At 38.5% G+C, this 18,459-nt stretch overlaps 2 protein-coding genes across 18 annotated transcripts in view; both read right to left on the reverse strand.

Moving 5' to 3' along the window:
• Nucleotides 1-18,459, reverse strand: part of LOC126920489 (mitochondrial basic amino acids transporter-like) — a 154,174-nt gene that overhangs the window by 47,310 nt on the left and 88,405 nt on the right. The window lies entirely within an intron of this gene.
• Nucleotides 2,487-18,459, reverse strand: part of LOC126920482 (probable serine/threonine-protein kinase yakA) — a 383,981-nt gene continuing 368,008 nt past the window's right edge. For 11 of the 17 annotated variants that reach the window (XM_050730935.1, XM_050730928.1, XM_050730929.1 and 8 more), the window contains 3 exons: nucleotides 17,363-17,524; nucleotides 11,052-11,093; nucleotides 2,487-10,436 (listed from right to left, as the gene is read on the reverse strand). In XM_050730935.1, the coding sequence (XP_050586892.1) occupies nucleotides 8,970-10,436; nucleotides 11,052-11,093; nucleotides 17,363-17,524 (1,671 nt within the window). In that variant the 3' untranslated portion in view covers nucleotides 2,487-8,969. The remainder of the gene's footprint in view (nucleotides 10,437-11,051; nucleotides 11,094-17,362; nucleotides 17,525-18,459) is intronic. The other 6 variants (XM_050730930.1, XM_050730940.1, XM_050730933.1 and 3 more) reach the window with 2 other exon arrangements.

Genomic DNA, 18,459 nt, shown 5'->3' on the forward strand with positions numbered 1-18,459 from the left:
GTTGGTTCCGTTCGAACGTATCGTTCGAGCTAATAGTCTGATCGCTCGAGTCGTATTTCAAGATATTCAAAACGAAATTACGCTGGACGACAGGGGGAATCGGTTCTGTCCATTCATATCCACCGATCGGCCGTCATACGTTGGACGTTAGAGTGCGGCGATAAACCATCGGTCAAATCGTCCTGGCCATTCGAGTGCAGCTCCGGCTTAATTTGCTCCAGCTCTGTTCGTGCGGTGCCATGAACATTTATTTTACGTATTCGCGATATGTAATGGCATCGACGAGTACTTTTCGCGTTTATTTTTTCTTTTTTTGTCTGAAATGGTCGCGGCCGCGCGGAGTCGCGCGTACGTTTCGTGTCACTCTTATACTATGATGAAAATCATCGGCATATATACCTATACATATATGCGTGGTTAACGAATGATTGGAAAAGTAGCGTCGCGATAATGAAAACGAATAACGTATTCCTCGACGAGGAAAGAATCGATCGTTCGATCGATCGATATTTTCTCTCTTTCTGACACCGATACTTTTTTCTTTTTTCGTCACTTGCTATTTCACATTCTTATAATCTTTTTTCGTATCTCTTTCGTTCATTTTATAGTCGATGACACAGAACGTCGCGTAGCGTTAAGATTCGTGAAATCGTCGAACAATTCTGCGTAGCACTCTTCTCGCCTTTGAATCGCAAGGCAATTTTTAAAGCGATCGAAACAGGTGAGGAGGCCTCGGCGCGTTATAGTACTGTATATATATATGTGTGTATATATATATATATACTTGATGCGATCAAAAGCGTGGATTATAATATATATATATATATGTATAGAGATATTTATAAAATATACATAGGTTGTAAATAGAGATGCATGAATACAGCCTGTTTCGGTAACACAGCCTTTGGAATCACGATCTCTCGGTAATATCCGGTTTTGCTTCTGGTTTACCGAGACTCGATTCGTGTTGCAAAGGTCTATCTCCATGTGCCAAGCAATTACAAAACAATTCAGTAGGCACACGCGCGAATTTCTTACACAGGCGAGATAGCGGCGAAATAATATAATAATCGAAGCTGAATAAGAAGCCGACCGAACGCAAAGGTGGATTACTTGGATCGGAAGTTACTTCGAAGAAGGTCGATTTCCGTTCCTTTCTACGTTTCTCGTTCGATCGCCGATTATACGTGTATTCGATGACATTAAATCCGGTTTTCTCGCCTCTGCCTCTTAGGCATACGTATTTTGCAACGTGTTTCTTCGAAACGTTAATTTTACTTTCTCTTACTTTGGCTATTTGGCATTTGGCCCTAATAAAGTATATTTCGAAATGACTTTTTTTAATCCTAATTTTAAAGAAGATAATTTTAAAAGATAGTCGATCGGAAGCACAACGTACACGCAATTCATATGTTTCGTATCGACCTTCTTCTCGACGATTATTAGTAAAATCGTAATGGAAGGAGAGGAGAACTCTCTCTAATGTGGCGATTGTTGATAAAATCGTGGATGAGGGAGAGGTATATCGACGTGACAAGATATACGGATAATATACCTAGACGTTACTCCTCTGTGTCTCTGAATTTCGCAACTAAAGCGCAGGAGAAGCTGTGGTAGAGGCGGAAAGGTCAGGAACATTTATATATAGATGTACAGTACATATATAGGATATATATCTGTACATATGTATATAACGTAATTTTACGTTTAGAGAGACGAGAAAGAAATAGAGAGTAGTAAAAAAAAAAAAAAAAAAAGAAGAAAAAAAGGGAAAATGCGAGCTGTACGCTCGCTTTGACAACGTCCGTCGTAATAAAGAAGCGGCTAACGTCTACATACAAGGTTTCAGAAAACGACCGTGTGCTTGGCATCGTCTAAATTCTAAAGTGTGCGCCCTTCGAAGCGTGGCGGAAAAAACAATTTCCACGACAAATTCAACGATCACTTTCTTTTTCACTCTCCTCTCTCTTTTGATCCATCGAGTACGCGAACAGCTTTGAAAACGAATCGAAATAAATAATCGCAGAAATAAAATCGCGCAAATGATAAACGAAATTGAAACACCGGCGAACGAAATACACGAAATATTGAAAATGATAATTGGGTCACTGCCGATAATTCGATTTTCCTCGGATGCTAAATAAATTGCGAAAGAATGCTACGTTCGATAATTGATCGATAAATTTGAAGATAAATACTAGAAAAAAATTTGAAAAAAAGAACGCTGAAAAAGTAAGTAACAATACAAGCACCAAGTCGAACAGATTGTCAAAGGATATTAAAAACAAGGGAAGCAGGAAGCGAGGCTAAGACTGTGAGCTATTAGGGGCGCAATATCGAGTAATACATGAGTATATGTATACATATACATATATAACATATATAACGTATATGTATATATATATATAGATATAAATATTACAAGGGATTAGCGAGTTCTCGGGAAGTTTCGTTTCGATAGAAAGAGATGAAATAAGAAGCATTAATAAAACAAATATTCATGCATTTCTCAAGCATTATTATTACAAATACTGGCTGACTCCTTGACAAACCCCGTGAGCGTGCACGCGCAAAAACGCATTCGGGACCTCGAAGACTCATTTGCATCATCGTTTCATTTTCATTCGTTCTCTTAAAATTTCGTGTTTTTTTCCTTCTCGTATTAAATTGTTTTCTACCTAACACTATCTCTTTCCTTACTATCCCTTATTTTCTCTCGATTCTTAAACGTGTATATTCCTTTTCTGCTGTTTATCTGTGAGTCGACGACGCAGGCTACACGCGGCTATATCATATATTCGTATTATCGTATTCTATGGTATGTACGTGTAACGTAGTTAATCCATCGATAACTGTTAATTCGATTCCTCGACATTGGAAAATGAATGACGTGTCGTTCTTTCTTTTTTTTTCTTTTTCTCTCCTCTATTCTCATAGGACGAATTTTCTCGTCTCGCGGTTATCATTATCGTTTCGCTTTCATGGACGTGACGATATCGTGCAACGCGAACCTACGTGTCCATGTGTATGTATATGTGTATGTATATGTATATGTATATCATAATCACGTGTAACTTGGTGAACACCAACACGCATACAAATGGTCGAGAAATCCTTCGAATCCGTTTACAATCGTTAAATCGCATCTTTCTCGTTCGTCGACATTCTACGTTCTTTCTTTCTGCATTCTCTCTACGTCCCCGAGGTTGTCGCTGGTATAACGTTAATAGCGTCAAAGACTGTGATCCGTTCCTCCGACGTCGTTTCAGACGATTGCATACACGACTATTTCGACATTCGATTTTTCGACGTGGCGTGCATGAAATAACGTACAAGTATAATTGAAAACATCAGAGACAAAACGGTACATGACAATAAATACTATCTGTATGTAGTACGCCGTGAAACGTGGATTTCTTTCTTATATCGTTTATAATCCTTAATTCACATTTTATATGTATAATATGTATATATGTATAATAGATCGGCATAGTTCGTAATATAATATGGTTACCACCTTAGCAACGATGGTCGATTATCTTGCGACATATACCGACCACTGTTTTTCGTTGCACGATATCTATGCAGATGCAACATCAATCGATAGGTATGCTTACGTTCGTATTTAATATAAATATAATTATTATATATCATGTAAGTATCATATATGTATATTAGACGTTGAATGCTTTTTTAATGTGTTTTTCTCGAGTTTACTCCTGTATACTCTAGTACACGTGTGTCGTTTGTGTGCAACGGTGTACGAGTGCAAGGGGAAGGCACTTGCGCTGTTTTTCGATCGACACCTCGTGGAAAGTTTGGCACTGCGTATTCTTTCATCGATGATTGTCCGTTAAAAGTTGACTCGAATCGAACAAGTATCGAAAAAGCAAGAAAACAAACGAAGGAAAAAGATTTGTAAAATTATTATCGAATATTTCGAAACTATTGAAATTTCTACACCGATACGCAGAAAGATGCAGTTCCAGAATTTCGCCGAGGATCTAGGAAAAATCCAGCCACCCTCTCGGTGTGTACGTACAAGTGTGAACAGCGAGTTGAGGAACCCTAGAGTTGTCGGTTCATGTGCGTGACTCGTTAGAAACCGGAAATACGCCTACAATACTTATGCGCAACCTCTGTGCGAGGCATTTTCGAGGCCGTTCGAATTCGTTCACGAACCGTGTTTATCGATACGTTATTTGAGTATCTCTGTATACAGGGTGTATCTAACGGTACTAGCATGAAAATATTCGGTTTAAAGAAATATTCGGCTTGGCGTAGCTACAGCAAGATACAATATGTCGTGCGAAAGTCTTTATATTTCAACTATCCTGTTTTAGAATCTTTTGGCAAGAAAATAGTTTCTCTCGATAAGACAAACAAGTAGTCTGATGTATTAAAAAAAAAACAAAGTATTACATCACAATTCTTTAGTTTCAAATTTTCCAGTGCGGTTTTTGATTTGCTCGCTATAAAGTTTTCTACGTCTACGTACTAATTGGCATATTTACGAGATACACCCTGCATCTATATCTGTGTGCGTGTGTGTGTGTGTGTACGTGTATGCGTATGTGTGTGTAAAGATGTAAATGGCAAGGTGTATGCCAGAGTACGTGTATACATGTCGCGTGTCCTCTGCGAATACGTATTTGTCAGCGTTATATATACATCAAAAAAGTACCATCACAACGAATTATCATTCTGCTTTCTTTCAGAGTTTCTTCGCTTCTGGCCGCGAAACTAACGACAATCGCTTCGTCTATGCTTCGTCCGTCAATACAAAATAACCGCGTTTACGCTCTGTCGCTATGGAAGACCGTGTTTCCTGAACAATGTTGCTCCCGCAATGGGAGGATACCGTAAAAATCGACCACGAATCGTCTCGACGTTTTGTGCGTGTTGTATTTTGCGCGCACATTCTGTGCATATGTTCTGTGTGTACATATGTGTCTCTGTAAGTATGTATATAGTATACTCTATTTCAATCGCAGCAGAAAAATTGCCTTCAAATTTCGCGGCCAAAACGAAAGGAACCGGGAGGAAACGAGAACACGCGTTCGAGAATTTCCTCTTCGAGATACTCGACAACTTCCTACTTTCTTTTTAAACTTTTAACAAAATAAGAATAACAAAATTTTTTTTACAGTTCACTTGACAATTATCAATGATGTACGGATTAAAGAAAACTAATTCCTGGTTACAAAAATACTAAATCCAATTTTGTTTAAATAATCGCCATCACGTAATACCACGTACTCCACGGCTACTCTTATCTGATTCTTCAACCTCTTTCTCCTCTTCACTGTATATGCCAGTGAATATTTTAATATGTATGTACTTATATACAATACATATACGAATATCTATACATACAATATACTCTTGTTTATTCCTTCGTACTTAGAGAAAATTATTATTTACACACATATATAGATCTACAATATGTTTAAATATAATATACGTATATTTATATATATTTCTTTTTTCATCGTTAGTTATCGTATCATCGTCATCATTATCATCATCATTGTAATCATCGTAATCGCTACTTCGACTAAACGAACTTTCAAATCACTGGTAGACACGAGTACGAATACGCAAGACAGAGAAAATCTCTGTCTCCCTTTCTTTTTTACTTATCGGCGGGCGATATTTCCTTTCTTTTTCGCGTAACATAACCGCATTTTCGGTCATCTTTCTCTTTCATGTACTCGAATTAATTACTGTTCGATAAGAAGGGCGCAAATATATATCGTATATGTATATATGTATGCTGATTATATTTAACGCGTATGCATGTATAGATATATAATGTATATATTTCTTTGTCCTCTTGACGATTACTAGCGTGTATCTGTTGAACGTTTTTGTGCGGTCGTGTACCATTAATGCGCATGTGAATTCGTTTCATATACGTTTCTCTTTTGTGTAAGTATTTTCTTTTTGTTTTGTCCTTTTCTTCCTTACAATAATTATCGAGAGCCTCCTCTCATCTTCCTCTCTGTATCTTCTTTTCTCTCGAATTCAGCCTTTTCCTTAATGCGTGGTTTTGTTTCTGTTTTTTTTTTTTTTTTTTTTTTTTTCGTATCCTCTAATCGCGTAAATGCATGTCTTTTTCTGTTATTTTTCCCTTTTTTTTCGTATTTTAATCGATTTTCTCTTAATCATTCGTTAACTCTATCGTATCACTCCGCGTTACGCTCTTTTTGTGTTTTCCTTACGATCGGTTTATTTTTTTTTCCGTTTTTCATTTTCCCTCTCGGCTAAATGCATAAGCTCGTGAGTTGCAATTGACGAGGTTCACTGTATGCAAATTATACTCCCCCGAATTGAATACGTAAAAGACAGCACAGACTGTCTTCAGGTGTTTCGCACGCAGTTATATACTAATAGATAAATATATATATATATATGTATGTGTGTGTGTGTGTGTGTGCGCGCGCGCGCGTGTGTGTGTGCGCGTGTGTGTGCGTGCGTGTGCGTGCGTGTGCGTGCGCGCGGGTGTCTGTGTGTGTATAATCATAGCGCTAGATAAAATGAGACAGGACGAAGTCTGTTTGCTAAAATCTGTGCACGTACGTTAATCGTTTAAAAGTATCGCCCGGAACACGACGGCGTTTCTGCTTCAATCTCATCGATGTGCAAGGTGTTTCTAGGAAACATACGTTAGTATAATAGTTGCAATTAATTTCTAAAACTAAATGGAAAGGGCGGAGTTCGGATCGGAAGAAATTTCAGTGACAATTCCGATGACACCAGTCTCAAGTATCAATGATCGGCGTTATTCGATTTAATTATCAAGGCGAAACGATGCTGAAAAAGTACGATTATCCTTACTAAAGTAAATGTAAGATTCGTAAAGAATGAAAATTCGTTTCTCTTTGTCTCACTGTTTTCCTTCTTTTCCGCTCCGCCTCTCCGTTTCTTTAAGAGTAACCTATGATAAATAATTAAAAATAATAAAAATCTGAGAAACGATAAACGAACGATATATAGCGAATAAAATTCCACAGACTTCGACTACAAAGGATTGAACGCAGACTAACGCGAAATATTCGTAGTGGCAACCATATTTCTGACGCTAGGCTACATTCGCGATAACGAATGTTACGACTTATGCGTGTCATCGTTCACGGTGAGTTCCCGTTAAATCTGCGATTTTCAAGCGTTTTCTTTTCTTACGAGCTTGATAGATTTACGTATTCAGACACTTTCGTCTCGAAGGTAAAAGCTCTGTTCGTTGCCGCGTCAAATATTGAAAATATACGTGGCTAAAATTATAAATTTCCTGGTAGCTGACAGATTATAAAATTTATCTTATGAGACTAAAATTAATAACAAGACGCGTTAATAAAACAACTCATAAATTGTCAAATATTCTGATTTTAAAACTTTTTCTTCTCTAACTCACAGCTCAGGAATTAAACAATCTGGAAATAATTTCTTATTATTGCACGTTACTTTTACTAAGAAAGAACAGATGTCCGAATAGTTTTGTGCTACAGCGTACGCGAATTCTGGTGCCTCTGTAAATATTTCACGTAGGACTGCAGTACTTTTAATAACACGTAAGCAATTAAATTAATATTAATCGGTAATCGACTCGGAATGGCTTCAACAGGCCAACCGAAAAGATTACAATGGGATTAACAATATTTTATGACTTAAAAAGGCAAGTTTCGTGTATCCGCGTAACGTGACTTAGGCCGAGCATCGCTTCCGTCCATCTTCACGTAGAAAATAAAAAATATATAGAATATATTATATACGTAATATAGAACAAACACCTATATATATATAGAATACAATAATCGATCTGATGATCTGACGAAGGAACGATATTCTTTCTTCGATAGGTCATAACAAACGAAACAATATTCTGAATAAAAGAAAACAAAGGGTTACGTGGTGTCACGCGGTATAAATTTCAACAAATTTTTCGTCTCACTCCTAGTATTTATCGTACCAAACAACGTACGCTACAACAGTAAAATCACTCGCATTTTTCCTCCTCTCGGAACTACAAACAAAGGAAATAAAGAAACGTTATACGTTTAATGGTATACAGTTAGAGCGTGTTTAAAAAAAAAGAAAATAAAAATGAGGAAGAAGAAGCGATAGTCGCGATTAAAAACTTATTCCGATGGCTCGTGCAATTGGCAAGTCTTCGTGTCGAGTCGCTCTATTCAAGACAGAAAATAATAGATAAGAATGGGGAAAATAAAACGCGAAACGATCAAATCGAACCGCCGTGCGTGGACGTTTCGGCATTGCTACTTTCGTCACAACGAAACGGATTAGAAATGAAAAAAGATTGAATCGTATTCGTCAAAAGTTCTCGCGTCGTTATTTTCTATTCGTCACGTGTAAGCGTTACACATATCTACGAAACGCTCCAAGTGGAATCGAGTCGATAAGGCACTGTTCACCGACAATGTCTGACTAGAAAGTGAATCTACATTTTTCGGAACTCTTGTTTGTTTGTTTATTTCTTTGTTACGCGTTTCTCATCCCTTATTTCGACGTTTCATTTCTCGTTTCGCATCCGCTCGCTGTATATTCTCTCTTTCATCAACAGGAACGGTCGCGTTCACCTTACATATTCAATTCCTTGTACGCTACAACGACACACATTTATATCTAGCTAAACTCCGTATTTATCCTCCGCGGTAAATGAAAAAATAGGTCGGCAACGTTGATCTAATCTTCGATATCCAATTCCATATTCTACGAGTCACTCTACGAAGCTACGTCAAACGAATAAAAATTAACACACACGAAAAAACTCCTCGGCCCTGATGTCTCGAAGATCGCCGGACCACGAAGAAGATCCGAAAGAGTCGGCACGCGGCGTTCCCATTCGAAAGAGAGGACGCAGAGGACCCAGAAGAAGGAACCATAACGTTCGTAGACGTGGAAGAGGAAGAAACATGTTGCCTCCTCTCCAATCGTCCGACGAAATTCATTTACGAGGTCTTCATCTTTTTGTACGGCTGCATGATCACGCCCGAGCTGACTGGAATAGCAACCTGTGGTTGCGCCGCGATCGTCGCCGGATTTGGAATCTGCGGTATCTGTGGGACACCCGGTACACCAGCCGCCGCGACGCCAGCCGCGACTCCAGGCATGCTGGCGACACCCGGTAGAACCGTGTAGGGATTTTGGACGTAAGGATTACCTTGGACCGCGGCCGCAGCGCCAGGAACCCCAGGTATCGAGGCTTGAACGTAAGGATTTGGCAAGATCTGTTGCCTCATCAACGAGTAAGGATTGATAGGAGCGCCGGTGGGTGGTCTCGAGTAGGCCAAAATTCCAGCGGAGAGCGGAGAGGCCAAGGCGCCGGGAATCCCCGCTAGGTTCGGAATCACCGGCCTAGGTGTCGCCGTTGTCGCCGGTAATCCGGCGACCCCTGCGCTTCCAGCTGCCGCGGCTGGATTCACCAGAGCTTGTTTGTTCAAAGCTACACCGGTATAATTCAGGGCGGTAAGCTGATTAATACCGTAAGATTGCGACGCCTGAGACAGCTTAATGGCTTTCGCGTAATTCTTCTGGGCGACCTCTTTCGCGAGAGCGGCAGGATCGAGGTGCGTAGGCAATCCGGAAGCCATGCCGAGGCTGTTGAGCATGTTCAACCCAGCCACGTTCGAGGCATTGTAGTTGGACATCGATACCATATTCGTGACCGATGGTACGTTCGTCATGGAGGCCATGGAGGCCATGTTAACCACGCCTGGCATCGAGCTCAGACCAGCGACTGAAGTCAATGGACTCATCGCGGGCTGCACGGAAGCAGCTGACAATGCCAATTGGTTCTGTATCTGTTGTTGCTGATGTTGTAATTGATGTTGCTGGTGTTGCTGGTGCTGGTGTTGCTGCTGCTGCTGAGCTTGTTGCTGTTGATGCTGCGCCTGTTGGTGTTGTTGGTGTTGCTGCTGTTGCTGTTGTTGTTGTTGTTGTTGTTGTTGCGAAATCGTCGAGGGACTCGCGTGATTCAATTCGGGGGAGTTATGCGCGTTTTCTGACGCGTCGTGATTCTGCGTCGCATTCGGCTGCTTGTTATTGCCGCTACTATTGTTACTGTTATTGTCGGCGGTTGGAGGTGGTGGCGGTGGATTGTTGCAGGGATCCATCAGCACGCCATTGTTGGCGTCGGCGCAGTTATTCACTGTGGCGCCACTGGTTCCCTGAGAGGAGGAGGAGGACTGAACCACCACCGCGTGGTGGTTGCTTTGCACGTTCGGGGGTTGCACGACCGATTGGTTAGAGGTTTGAGTGGGTAGGGGTGGTGTTCCAGTGTACTCACATGACACAGGCACGAACGGCTGCTGCAGCTGCATTAACTGTTGATAGGTCGTCGCGCCGGTTGGCTGATAGACCGGCATGCCGGACTTGTCGCCCGCCGGTCGTTTATACGGAACCATTCCTGGGAAGGCCTGTAAAACAGAATCATGGAAAACGGTTGCGATTAGTAAGAATAACGATTCGTCGTCCGCAGGGGTGGGCCTAGCGAGCGGAGTCTTCCGGACGAACAACGCAACACGCGCCGTCTTTTTCAGGTCTTTTTGCTTCCCGTTGTTCTTTTTTTTTCGTTTTTTCTTTATCTTTTCACGTTTAGGGAACGATCATCGGTGCTGCGAGATTCGTTTCGCGTAGGAAACTGCTTTTTCAAGTACAAACGTGGCTTGAGTTAGGTAAATTTGTTTATTTTTTATATCGTCGCAGCAAGAAACACTTGGACGTTAACTCGCGTTAAAAAATAAATATACGTGTATTTTTATTACTCACGAAAAAATATTATCGAAAATCTTACAAGAGACAATGATATTTATCGTCAATGCGGTTAAGCGTTTCGACAAAATTTCACCGGATGCAAGAATATACGGCACAACGCTGTATGGTGTATATGTGCGCAAAAGGCGCGAGATCGAAACAAAGAAAAGTACTGCATGAATTACATATAATATATAATATATGGTTATCGTTAATTTTATATTATTATTATTTCTCTTTTTTTTTTGTATGATTCAGTGGTTAGATTCTGCACTTACAAAGTTCTCGTAGTAGAACGATCCGACAGACTTCATGTCCATCTGCAACAAAGACAGGATCGGTTTCAACTAATTTCGAGGAAGAGGTTGTACGAGTTGCGTCTGTATAATTGGATTTTTGTAGGAAGATGAGACATAAAAAGAGGGGTATCGGTTCTCAGAGAAATAGAATTAGGTATGTATATTCAATCGTTGGGTAAACACATCACGACAAAAATAGGTAGTAATAGTGGTAGTAACGGTACCAATGATAATAGTTAGTTAGTAGTTAGTAGTAAATAGTAGTGATAGTAGTGTGTAAAAGTTGTGCCGATGACGCAGCTTGCGGCGACGTTCCTAAATGACGACGATCGTTGTTGTATAACTGCAAGATTCTCATTTCTGTTCTGCTCTTTTTTTCTTTCGTTTTTGCTCATTCTTTTGTTTCGGCTGTTTCGCTCTATCTTTTTGGTTATCATTTCGTAACGACATTCGTTTCTTTTCGTTTTCGACGATCCCTGCCTCTACGATATCGAAGAAACGTGTCAGAAAGACCAGCCAGTTAGTTATTATTACATGGAACACACCGTGTCACGGGGCCAATTAAAGAGAGAATCGTTGATCCTGCTTGAATTCAAAGTCAAGTTGATCCATTACAAAAACGTATAACGCCGAACGCAAACACGGACGATACTGTTCGCTTTTTTTTTCCTATTTAAGGTAGCCTAGGAGCAACAGAGATAAATAGACAGACAGAGATAGAGAAACAGAGAGAAATAGAGAAAAGATAACAGAGAATAGAGAAATTTGAGTTTTCCTCGATCTCTTGATCGAAATCGAATCCTGCTTCGATCTCGTGAAGTTCCCTTGGATAATCTGCCGTGTATCTGTATATAGTAATCGTAGACGAAAAATCTTTAAACGAAGAAGGATCGGACGAAAAATCGGGGATCGTTTGATCGAAAGCTTCCTGGCTGAAAAAAAAAGAAAATAAGAACAGATTGCTCAACGTTATAACGAGAAAAAGATAAACAGAAACGGACTCGCGAAGAAAAAGCTCTGAGCAGATACAAACACGATGATACGATGGATCATCGATCGAGTGGCGGACAGAAGAAGCGGAACGAAAGGAAAAAATGTGTTTTTTCTTTCATTTTTATTGTTTTCTAGAAAAAGTGTCGAAAGGTTAAGTTAGAGAAGAAGAAAGATATAGAGGAAGCTGCACAGAGTTTCAGATGCAAAAGCTGAGAAGCTGGTAAGAAGGTTTGTTGTCGAGATAGAGGCGGGAACAAGTGTGAGTAGAACTGTCACACGTGTACAAATATTGCGTGTATATATCGATGCGACAGGATTAAAAAAGAAAAAAAGGTGCTCACGAAACAGCGGATCAACCAGATACAAGTTCAAATTTCGGTGTGTAAAATGTAAATGGTGGCGCAAAGAATTCTTTCGCTAGTTACAGAGAGGAGTTGGAAAACATGTCGCAAGCTCAGGTGCAAGATACAAATGAAACAACATCTGTCCATCCTGTTTGGTTGTTACAATTTAGTTTCTTTGCAAAGAAAAGACGGAAATATGGGAATAGAAAAATAAACGAATATCGTAAAGAGAAACGCGACAGAAATTTGATACGGTTTGAAACTAGAGATAGAGAAGCTTAAAGTTTCGATCGAATACCGATGAAAAAAATAAAAAGAAGTCGAATAACGCGACAAAACCAAGAAACGTCGAAGGAGACGGACTAAAATGGAGAAGAAAAATTTGGAGAAGAAAAATTCCGAAACAAAGATAACGCACGGATAGACTAAATGAAAAAAGAAAAAAAAAAAAAGAAAGTAGTAGCGTAGAAAATTAGCCTGTGTATGTCAAGCATCTACTGTGCTCTTAGCAATTTCGACGTGATCCTGAAAATGTTAGGCGACCGGTAAAGAAATCGATACATACATGGTGTCTTATAACGCGTGAGCAATATTTCAAGATTTGATAAAAAATCTAAAAAGAACGAAAAAAAAAGTTGATAAAAACGGTCAAATAGGACACGTAATACGAGCTTCTTTCGTCAGATACTTTTAGATGTGGAGTCAATTTGTAAAATATTGTACACGTGTTACGGGACAATCTATGTCAAATTAAGTAAAAAAGAAGAGAAGAAAATAACGAGGAAGAAAGAGGGAAAGGATATTCTGACAAAAAGTGAATGAGAAAATTTCGCGTGATCGCGCGATCGCGCGATCCTTGGTTCTCTATAGAAAAAAGATAAAAATTTCGGGTCATCGTCCAGAGCGTCGAGGGAGTGACGCTTGACACCATCACCTCGGTAGTCGCTTAAGCACAACATGCATCATCGGCGCAAGCTCAGAATTTACACAGATCTAACGCTCCGTAAACGCAGTACCAATCGTGTTTCACCACAGTTCATCCATATTCCAAGAACCATCTCTCGTTTCTCAAAGCATCGTACAAGAAGCCCAGTGAGAACATGATACAAGTACATCTTCTTCGCAAAGGAAACGATACGTATTATTTGACACTATCATACATACGGCGGAGAGTTTGTGATAAATCTCCGACCCTTTGTAACTATATTTGAACGATACAAATTTTTCTATCGTAGTTTTCTCGAATTAAAGATCTTGTCACTTGTACCACCTTTTCCCAGATATCCTCATACACTCGTATTCTTTCTTACTAATACTATGACGATCGGCGATATACAGCAACGTTATGCGAATGTTAACTTCTAGTCCACGATATACATATGCATGTAAATTATATAGGTATACATATGTACATATTTATTTATCTACCTAAGCTTTTCTTTATTCTATATTTTTCAAATTTTTAATCATTCTTCGTTAAATCGTAGAAATTACGCTCGAAACTAGCCGGTTGTCATAGTATCGTATTAAACCGTGTACGAGTGGAGATCAATCTCATCCGTAACGTTTCTCTATTTTACACGCTTCCGTATTTTCTATTCACAATGAAGGTGCTGACGATACGGAGATTAGAGTTTAAAGGATTTCGTCACGATGTTTCGCTGCGAAACACGCGCGCACGTTATCAATATGTCCTGTGAATTCTCAAAATCACTCGAATTGCCTTGGATAATGGTCGTTGACCCGTTTTTTTTTTTTTTTTTTTTCGTCGTTGACACGATTCTATCGTCCAACGACATTGACACGAACACGAAATGGAAAATAGATCGACGGTGTTTCGTCGAAGCGAACTCGTTAAATTTGAATTTCGAATGGATGAAAGGGAAATGCGCGCGTGACTCGAGACTGCGAAGCAATAGCCATCGATCAGATCGCGATCACGGACGAACGATCGTTCGTCGATCGCGGATCCTCTCTCGTTTCGTGGAGGTTTCGCTAGAGGGAGTGAGTTTACATGAAAATCGATCGTGTACGTTATCAACAACCACGAACCTCTTCTATTTCTAAAACTTTGAACGTTTCTTAAATTTGGCTAACGAAACAAATTCATTGGTAAAGCGAACGGGTAACTTTTCTTGTTCTTCTTCTCTATCGTTTCTCTTACTGCCTGTACCGATTCGTGGTTGATGATCGAGAAACAAACAACCAAGCGATCTATAAATACATTACGAGGCGTAAGCTCTGATACGGACAACATTGCAACGAACGACAGAATACGAAGCGAAATTAAACGAAGAAAGTAAGTACGTAAGAAGAAGAAACCAACCGGTCTGAAGAAACCAACGAAGAGAATGAAAAAGAAGAGACAGAAAGGTAGAAATGATGGGACAGAGAGAGAGAGAGAGAGAGAGAGAGAGAGAGAGAGAGAGAGAGAGAGAGATTGTCTGAAAATTTCAATTCGCGAGTGAGTTTTGAGAACAAAGAAAACCAATAAATCATACGGTACCGTGTGTGATAAGCAATTAACGCGAATAATGGGTGTAAAGAAGCTCGAATGAAACGAAGGAACTAAAAGTATAAGAAAAAAAAAGAAAAGAAGAATATTTGATACAATTAACGAATAACGATTGTAATAAAGCTGATATATTTATCCATCGATCGTGATTAATAATTAAATTTGTATGAAACCGATATTTATTATAAAAAGAGTTGAAAATACGAGGAAATTAAAAAATATCAAGTAGAATATCGCGGATTTCTAAGCCTGCGGAGAGTACATCCGAAACACGCACAAATATTCCTCTTGTTAGAAGGTAAAAGCAAAATGTAGAGAAAGAAAGAATAAAAAAGATATACATGATATGTATATGAGAAGAAAGGAGCTAGAGCTCTAAGCGCGCTCGGCAGTGTATTCACAATCGCAATGAATTATATGTTCGTAACTTAAACATATGACAGTCTACGAGGAACTTCCGGAAAATAGCCCGAACTTCTTCATTTTATCCTCTCCGTTTCCGGAATACGCTGCGCAATTGTTGCTCAGCGGACTGCGGATGTCTGGCAGCTTTATCGAAGCAGAAACGATGATCTACACTACCGTCCATAAATCTCTCAGACACTTACAACCAGCACGTTTACAAAAAGTAGAAACCAATTTTTATAATTAAAAAATGAAATTGCGATACTTAATAACGAATCGTATGTATCATAAGACGACAAAATTGATTTAAATTTTGAAGATCTTACTGTAACTGATCTTACCGTTGAACAGTTATCTTATGGCGTGGCATTTCTATAATTTGGAACTTTGATCTACATTATACTACGCTATAAGATATATCTAATATAACGCGTATAATTTGCTATAATTTTTATAATTTTCAACATAATTGAATAAAAAATTTTAATGTCAAAACGTAACATTATGTTATACAGTGTCTAGCGATATATGAGCAGGATTGTGACTACGTATGTTTCATGATCGACTATCGGATCACAAAAAATGATGTTTGTGATAGATTCTCTTTCTTTTTCCTTCCCTGCGTATGATCATTCTTTTTATCAATTAAAAATATTTCATTTTCCTAGTGCTATTAAGAAGATATACTACTCAAAACAATTCTTTTAATGTATGAATTACAAATTATTTAGGTTACTTTGAAGTAAAAAATAGAAGAAAATATTAAATGCTTGTAGCAGCAAGCGAGTTAAGTATATAGACATGTGAAAATAACAAAACTTTGATCTATTTAAAATGCTATCTACCTATTTATATTTGTACCTATATACGGTGCAATAATTTGCCAGATATAACATTGGAAAAATGCTATTATTTATGTGTATCGTTTGTTTAAACTTCTCCTTTTACTCGATTTTATGTTTTGAGTAGCATAAGGATGAATTACTATAAATTAGCACCATTAGTAATTAAGGATTAATTATTTTTAACTCTACATACATATATATAACTACTAATATATATGTATATATCTAAACTACTATAATTCATAAATATTTGATATTATCTACAATAATACGTTTTCCATGAAAACTGTTAATTTCATCTTTTAATTAATAATGGAATGTTTAGTTGGATTATTACCAAAAGTTCATCTATTAATTACAAAAATATTACAAGATAATTTTGTTTCTCATTGTTCTATATTATTGTTACTATGTTTTTTATAGAATCTTTTACAAATCTCGGTTTATCTTCTGCTAAGATTACGCGAAGAAAAAATATGGTTTTTCTTTGAAGACATCGTAATGACATTGAGAATTTCGATACATGTTTCAGAAACTCAAGAAAAAAAAATTTCATCTGGATTAATAAAATATTTATATTATAAAGCCTCCAAAATATTCGTATCGAAGAAGTAACATTCAAGCATTGGTAGAGTCTCTAACGTAAAAAAATATTTAAAAGAATCAAATACAAAAGCGTAAAAAATTTATTACGATTATCGCGGTCTGAAAACAAGCAGTTTGTCCTAGAAAATAGTCTATATATAAAACAACGGAAAACTTAATCTTTTGAGGGATAATGTCGATATATGTATATATGTATATATACGTATGTATGTGATTTTTTGTTTGCATTTATGTCGTTCGATATGCTCTCTTTTATAATCTCAAGAAATGCATCCCTAAAAAGGTTAAGACGCTATTCTGTCAAACGAAAGAAACTATCTCTAGATCTATATCTGTTACGAATTTCTCATGAAACCAAAAATAAAGCTACGTAAGGTGCTAATTCATAGTTACTCACCTCGCTTCAATGTCGGCAGGTAGCCTAGCAAACATCGATCGAAGAACACAAAGGAACATCACGGACAAAATGATAAAGTATCGATCGAAAGTAAAGAAGAAGCAAAGTAAAAATTGTTCGGGCCAATTTCGCGGAATTTAGCTACAAAAGAAAGGAGAGTGTATTCCATGCATAAGCCGTGGTACCATTAGCAGATCATCATTGGAGTCGCGCATCCGCTTCTTGCCGAGTTCGATGCTTGTTATACTGGCGCTCTGAAGTCCTCCGGGAACCGCAGTTGCCGGCACTCCTGACACTCCGCCAGCCAACGCGCCCATTCCCGCAACGTTCGTCGGCATAGTCGCCGTCTGCGTTTTCATTTTCAATTTTTTTTTTTTTTTTTTTCATGTTTCATTCAATTTTATTTCGTATCCGTGTTTTGCGTGTATTTTCGTTCGTACGTGCGTGCGATTGACCGTTCAAATTTCCCCGTCAATCCATCATTTTTTCCCATTAAATGTATACGAATACATATATTTTTTTTTATTTCATTATATATACACATTTTTTTGCCCCATAGACAGGTTGCCATAGGTACGCCGAGCAGATTATTCGTCAGGGATGTTTCCACGTTCCGTATCGATCAGGAACATCGTGCGGTTTCGATGATCATTCGGTATTATTTTCCGTTATTTTGGCGATAATCATCGTTATTGGTATTATCGTCATGTTCGTTGTACACGTAGTTCGTTTTGCCATCCGTTTCATCGTTGCATTCGGCGTTATATATTCGTGTGTACATGATTTAAGAGTTTTTTTTTTCCCCCAGTTCGAGTTCCAATTTTTGTTCGTGTCCCCGTGTTCGAGATTCCGGGCGCAGAGGGTTTTTGGTCGGCATAATTTCGCAGGCGTTAATTGGCAGGTAGCGAAGCGTACGAAGGTTTTTGTCAGCAAGCATGAAGAAGCATCGTCAGGCGGAAGAGGGCAAGATAAAAATCAAAAAAAGAAAAACAGACCAGTTGAGGCTAAAGGCAAGAAACGACAGAATCGCGTATATAATATACATATATATAAAAAATTCAAGTAGTTCAAGTTAAGACAGATCCCATATAACGTATAAATTCTCGTCGTATTATTTATGTGCATATATCTATATACAACTTACAATAAACTATATCGACCAAAAACTAAATATATATGTTACGGATAAGACGCGAAACAAGATACGTACGAGTATAAGTCGGATTTTCATTAGACAAGATGCGAAATGTCTAACGAAGAATTCGCGTTTCGTCTACTCGGT

This window comes from Bombus affinis, chromosome 9 (genome assembly GCF_024516045.1).
Source record: "Bombus affinis isolate iyBomAffi1 chromosome 9, iyBomAffi1.2, whole genome shotgun sequence".
In the NCBI taxonomy this organism is placed as follows: domain Eukaryota; kingdom Metazoa; phylum Arthropoda; class Insecta; order Hymenoptera; family Apidae; genus Bombus; species Bombus affinis.